Raw genomic sequence first — 6,811 nt, 5'->3', positions numbered from 1 at the left:
AAAAAAACATATATATATATATATATATATATATATATATATATATATATTGTAATCTAAATAAAAATATAAATTAAAACCTATAATAGTGCATCAATGATAATAAAATAACATTGCCAGGTAGCTAAAGCAGCAAGTGCCTCAAGTGTTTTATGATCTGTTGTTCTTCCAGACTTATAATGAACATGCATTTAATGTGAACTAATAAGGAAATTAGTAATGTAAAACATTACAGTAACCATGATTAAAAGTGACACATTTTTACATAAAATGTTTTTTTTACAAAAAAAGAAACTTAACAGCATGAGTACAAAGCAAGTTCATAGATCAGTCACAATGTCTCACAATGAAATATATAAAAATGTACTTCTGGTGGTTTATGTAGCGTAATGGCTATACTGTGACAGTATTTAAACCCAACTGAATGCTGAGCTCTGATACATAAGTTACCAATTAAACAAACAGAAGGAGGCTTTGCGTGCCTGAGTGAGAAAGAACACAAGGCTATTGTCTTGACTTTGTGAATTTCCTGCAAGAAATATGGATTTTAGTAGGTTCATGTCAAAAAGCCTGTGGCAAGCAGTTGCTAGGTGAGAAACGCGGTGAGCAATGGCAAATATAATCCTGACAGCCATTTGTAGAACTGACGCATTTGTGGTTAGCACAAACACACTCAGCCCATGGGCTGATAAATCCCTGTCTCAACCAAAGGCCACGAGACATGCAAGGTCACTGGATAACCACCAACTAAGTGGTCACAAATTGCTTACTGAGTGATGGCAGAGATTCTTTGATGTCGCCATCCTAAGTCCTCACTACATAGTTGTGCCATCAAACCATCTATTTCTGTTCTCCGAAATGGAGACCTACCTTTCCACTCAATAGCTACTCTTCAAAGCTGTGCGGACTAGTTCAGTGATTCGATGTCTCTGTGCTATTAGGATCTATCTCTCAGAGCTGAGCTCGTTCTGTATGGCTACTGGACCATCAGAGTCCAGAGGCTGGTATGGGAGAGGAAAAGAGATTTGAAAATACAGTGCCAGTATGCTTTGTTGTGTCTCTAAGGGTCACTGAATCCAAAACATGTACAGCAAATGCTTAGACTAGTCAAAGTGTCAACAATGATAATACACTCTCCCACACTCAAATATGCTTCCTTGTATGCAAACCCGTATACATGCACACCCATGGCTTGCTTTCCTCCATGGAACCCAAAGAGAGATGTTTTGAAGAATGTTCACACTGCTCTTTCTCAAATAATAAATGAAAATGTAAGGGTAGCAGATACCAAAAAATCATCATAAAATGTATCATAAATATGGTCCATATGATTCATGCACTATATTTCAAGTCTTCTAGAGTCAATACAATACAATAACTTTGTGGGAAGATTAAAAATTAAGTCGTTATTCACTGCAGGACTTCTAAAACCTGGAAACGACTTTCCAGTTCCATCGTCCCAAAGTCAATGGGTTTTATGAATGGTTTTTTTGGTTAAATGCCTGGAATAAGGTCTGTATTTAACATAAGCTCAAGGTATTTTCAATTTTTTTTATCTACGACATAAAATTCAGAAATTCCCCGTGATTTTTTTTTTTTTTTTTACACTTTTTCATGTTTTGAAAGGTAAAAATGCTAATATATGGCTAAATGGGACTACAAAGGTTGTTGGAGATATTAAATTTCATTGCACAGAGCAAAAACAATCATTTACTCACTATAGTCCACTTTCACGGCCTCATTGTGTTCGTACATGCTCTTGCTAACTTTTATAACTCAAACTTCCCAACTTGTAGATTTTAAATTAAGACTAAAAGAAGGTGTTGGAAGCTTAATGGTGGTGACTTTGAACTCACGTGACTGTGGTGTACTTTGCTTATAATTTAACTTCAGCTTTTTACTTCTGGAGGTTTTTTTAGTTTCAAAATTCATGAAAGTTGTGTTTGTTTGTGAAGATTATCTTGACAAAATGTTAAGAATCATAAACTTTTGTTGGCACAAATATTCTGCAATAATCCAAATAACCAATAAACATGGCTTTGTGTCAAGGGTGCTAACTTCTGGGTTGGACAACAATATGTCATCAATGCAGAACTCTATAGATTTCATTTGCATTTGTACATATTTAAACTTGCAGGAGAAGACAAAGCACACCAGCTTTAACATCAGATGCCAAACTCTGGTTTTCACACGTCTCATAACCGATTAGGATATGAATATTGGATATTGAACATGCAGACAAGCAAATTAGATTTGAATTCTACAGCAAATGCCAAGATTTTTAGTGAATGATTCCATTGGAATAGAGCAGTGTGAACTTTTTCATATATATCTCCTTTGCAAATCATATTGGTTTGGAACAACAGAATGACCGAATTTTCATTTCTGGATACATTTTTCTTTGAAGAACAAAACCCTCAGTGTCCCTTGTGAGATTTAAGGGGAACGAATAGATGCATCTTGCCCACTTCACATATAAGAGAGTGGAGCTAACTGACATTTTAAAAATGTTAAGTCTTCCCCATTTCAAAAGTTAAAACAACGAGCTCCTGGACCTTGAAGAGTTCCAGTGAATTTTAAAAAGACCAAAATCGATAACCTCTCCAAGACTGTAGAACCGGTTTATGGTTAACTAGAAATATGTGCATTTGGCATGATTTCAGAAATGCCAATCTATTGAGCACGTCTCCGGATTGGACGATAAGAATAGCGACTCGGCGAGCTGTAATAGATGCCTATTCACATAGCAGTGTGGATTTCAGCTTTTTTTCGTTGTGGTTGCAAAAGTGAACTGGACTTAATAAATCAGCCCGTGAACTCTTGTTAGTTTTGCTTTCAAAGCGGAGATCGACGGGTTTTCAGGAGGAGAGCCTTCACACTAACCGCGGGCTACACAAACATTCACCCCGCGTGCACCGACGGCGCGGGGCCCTGAACACTCGCGCCTGTATGAGAGCGCCGGGGCCACTCGCCGCTGAATCAAAAATAAGGTGGAGAAAAATATGTGTGTAATTAAGGCTTAAATGCATGTGAAGCCCACTATTTTTACACACGTATGCCACAAAAACAAACAAAAAAATAACACGGAATAAAAAGGAAAAACAGACCAGAGGTTGTCTCCAGCAGTCGCCGCAGTTTGGCCCTCATAAATCGCGCGAAGGTCAGGTAAACGAGCGCGGCGCTCGCCGGAGAGGTGACAGGTAAAGACGGGGTGAAATCTACGAGCCCCTCCTCAGTTCCCACATGGCTCTCCTGGATATTAACATGTGGGCATTCAGAGGAAAAGAGCTGATATAAATACTCTTAGGTGAGGGGGAGATTGAAGTCAAATAAATTCCACTCGGTACCACATCAACGTCGTAAAAAATATCTGACGGTTCGAAAAGGGGGTGTATGCCGTTAATCACGAGCGGTCGTGTTTAAGCATACGGGTAAACATTAAAACAGTCACAGGTCATGCTCAATCTACAAGGGCAGTTTTAATGTTTTCTTTTCCAATCGCGCTTAAAACAGCAACGGCACTGTTTTAATTAAACGTTTCAGGTTTCCCTTCCTTTCCACTTTATTGACAGTCACCCCTTTTGCGTTCATTCATTCACATAAATTGAGCAAGAGCCCCGTGGGAGAAAGTTCAAATATGCGGTTATAAAATAACCTGACGACTACGGTGTCTTTAATTTGATGAAACCTGCCCCCATATTCTCTGTTATGAAGACTGAAAGACTTGAAACCTTGAATGAACCCAAGGATTTTCACTTTTCGGTGAAAATAAACGGTGGTCTCTTTGCTCACATAGCCTACATCAGCATCCACAACCATTTTTCATCTATGTAGTAGAAGAAAAGTGACCTGAACAAAGGGTCCACATTGATAGGTGACTACACAAGTAATGCAATGTTGTCTGCAAAAGTCTGGGAAGGTAAATTAAGTGTTGTAGTTTCGAGCCCCACAGTGATTGAGCCATAAACTCAACATACTACTGACACTAAACCACATGTTAATTCCAGATGGTCTTTCTCTGTTATAAGTGAAGTCACTTTGGATGAAAGTCTCAACTATACAATGAATTATAAATTTGCATATTTTCTTGACCATATTTTCAGAATTATCTCAAGTACTTTCCAAACAAAATCCCTGACATTTATTGATCTCCACAACCATTTTGACGATGTTACAGTACCCTGATTTATTGTGCAAAAACAAAGGACACTGTATGGTAAATTAAATAACAGCATTAGAAATATTGCACTAATGACCGTCTATGTTGAAGATCTGGGTCGGAAACTTAGGGTTGTAGGTTCAAACCCCACTCATCCATGAACTATCATCACCATTCTGCCACTGATAAAAACCATTCTCCACATGCTGACCCAGATGTTATGAGTGAAGTCAGTTTGGATAAATTTTTTAACTAATAATTTACAGACCTTCTTTGCCATATTTTCTGAATTATCTCAAGGATGCCTACATTTACTGATGCCCACTACAATTTTTAGCCTAAGCGACAGTACCCTGAACTAATGCACTTGATCTTGAAAAAGGCAACTTTACTATAAAATTAAATAGTAGGAGTAGTAATAGTACTCCACTGCATGAAGCAGAGGGTGGTGTAGTCTGGGTTGGTAACCTACAGGTTGCAGGTTCAAACCTGATTGACCAAACTTGTATGACTTTCTTTTTTCTGGGGAACACAAATGAAGATGTTCTGAAAACCGGTTGTAACCAAACAGTTTTGGTTACTATTGACTTCCATTGAATGGACACAAAACAAAGAGGCATTTCTCAAAATATCTTCTTTTATGTTCCACAGGAGGAGGAAAGCCACAGGTTAGGACCGACATAGGATGAGTAAAGAATTGTCATTTTTGGGTGAACTAACCACATATTACACTTTCAGAAAGGTACACAACTCTCACTGGGGCGGTAATACTAATATGTCCCTTTAAAGCACTAATATATAGGCCTACTGTTTAGGGGTAAATGACGTACAAAGATGCATCTTTTAGGTGTTGTACATTTGGATAGAAATCTCTATTAATAAGTAATTAAATGAACAATTAGCCGACCTAACTGCTCTGAGGAAACATTTCCGCGTGTGTCTGCCTCACCTGAGTCATCATGCGGTCCGCACCTGTCTTCTCCTCATCCTTGAAGATGATGTCTGGGTTGTAGTTGGGCGTGAGCTCTTTAAAGCGCTCGGAGTTGCGGGTTATCTTCCCCTCATATCTCCCACTGGCTCCCAGCGTTTTTTCGGCAACGTTTGGACTGAACTGCTTATAGGCGAGAGGCGTGAGTTTCCTTGGAGTCCGTCTCTTGCCGTAACCTCTGCCCGGTCCACAGCTGTCGTACGCCGGCGAGAAAACCAAGATGAACCCGGTGAGGAGCAACGCCGCTGTGGAGAGTCTCATGCCAACCGGTGCCAGCGGGCACTCCAAAAGATGGAGTGTCAAAGATGGTGAAGATGATGGTAAAGCGACCCTCCTCCCCCCAATCTCAGCTTCAGTCCCCGCGCAAGATCACCGGAGGGGGAGGAGGACCAGTCTATTAGGACACCTGGCGATCACCATCCTTTTACGCACGGAAAGACACCCCGTCAAACGTAGGGTTCCTCAAGCGGTGAGGTTGGTGCCAGCTCGTCGGTTCTCCTCTCAGGTCTGTAAAACTTGCTTTCTCTCAGTCCAAGCGGAGACAGGGGGAATAAATAGAGAAGTTCCGTTTATCTTGGCACGCGCGTTTAGAGTCGCCTGCAGGCGGGTCCTGGTTGCGCAGAGCCGCGGTCAGAGTGCGCGTCCCGCAGCGGTTTCTGGCTCCCGGCTCGGCTGTTTGACTACTGCGCTGTGGCGCGCGGCTCTCAGTTGAGATGAAAATGGAAGTGACCCGAGCTCAGATGCTACTGAAGCAGCCGCACCCTGCCAGTCCTGCCCTCTGTCTGCCTCTGCCCTCCTCTCCACCCCTCCGGGCAGACGCGCTTTATCAGCCCTGCCGCTCTCCCCCTGTACCGCAACCGGCGGCTGCCAAGACGCGAGACAAACAGGAGGCGCATCACAGGTCTGGACTCTCGGACCCTGATGCGTCCAGTCATTTGAACCTCAGCAGCAATGCTCTACTGCCTGTCAACGGTACGTCAGCACACGTTCAATACTTACACACACACACACACACACACACACAACTATCATTTGGAGACACTGAGTCTTTAATATGAATAATTACAAGACAAATTATGTTTGTTATAATTCAAAGTTTTTATTATTCAAAGATAACGTTTTTCGAATATTTAAAATAAACTTTATATTTTTTTATTTATGCTCATTATTAATCCACTAAAATGTTAATTTCACAAATAATGCAATTATAATATTAGTTATTCAGTTTATTTCCACATTAAAATTTTCCACTTTTACCTTTGAAAGTCAATTGACTTTAATTCTTTTTTTTCTAATTAATTAATTTTATATTTGTGATGGAACACTTTTTTTAGATTAAGTGGGACAGACCAACAGACCATCAGCAGTAGTGGGACAGTGGTGTATAGTATTTGGAAAAATATTTTTTGCTGCAGTTGAAATACTACAAGAATATTTAACAATTTTATGCCATTTATAAAATAGAATTTTGTCAAATTATTGACTATATATATATATATATATATATTTTTTTATTTAGTCATTTAGCAGACGCTTTTATCCAAAGCGACTTACAAATCAGGACAATAAAAGCAGTCAAAACTAACAAAAGAGCAACAATATATAAGTGCAAATGACAAGTCTCGGTTAGCCTAACGCAGTACACGTAGCAAGGTGTATGTATA

General features: G+C 39.9%; 1 protein-coding gene across 1 annotated transcript in view; it reads right to left on the bottom strand.

Annotated features, from left to right (window-relative positions):
• Positions 1 to 5,408, bottom strand: part of ihhb (Indian hedgehog signaling molecule b) — a 9,252-nt gene extending 3,844 nt beyond the window's left edge. The window contains exon 1 of the mRNA XM_016518551.1: positions 5,109 to 5,408. Coding sequence (XP_016374037.1) covers positions 5,109 to 5,408 — 300 coding nt within the window. The remainder of the gene's footprint in view (positions 1 to 5,108) is intronic.
• Between the last annotated feature and the right edge of the window lie 1,403 nt (positions 5,409 to 6,811).

Source organism: Sinocyclocheilus rhinocerous, unplaced genomic scaffold, assembly GCF_001515625.1.
Source record: "Sinocyclocheilus rhinocerous isolate Xijiao unplaced genomic scaffold, SAMN03320098_v1.1 scaffold1982, whole genome shotgun sequence".
NCBI lineage: Eukaryota > Metazoa > Chordata > Actinopteri > Cypriniformes > Cyprinidae > Sinocyclocheilus > Sinocyclocheilus rhinocerous.
Note: the sequence above shows the minus strand (reverse complement) of the source record. Positions and strands in the feature narration are given on the sequence as shown.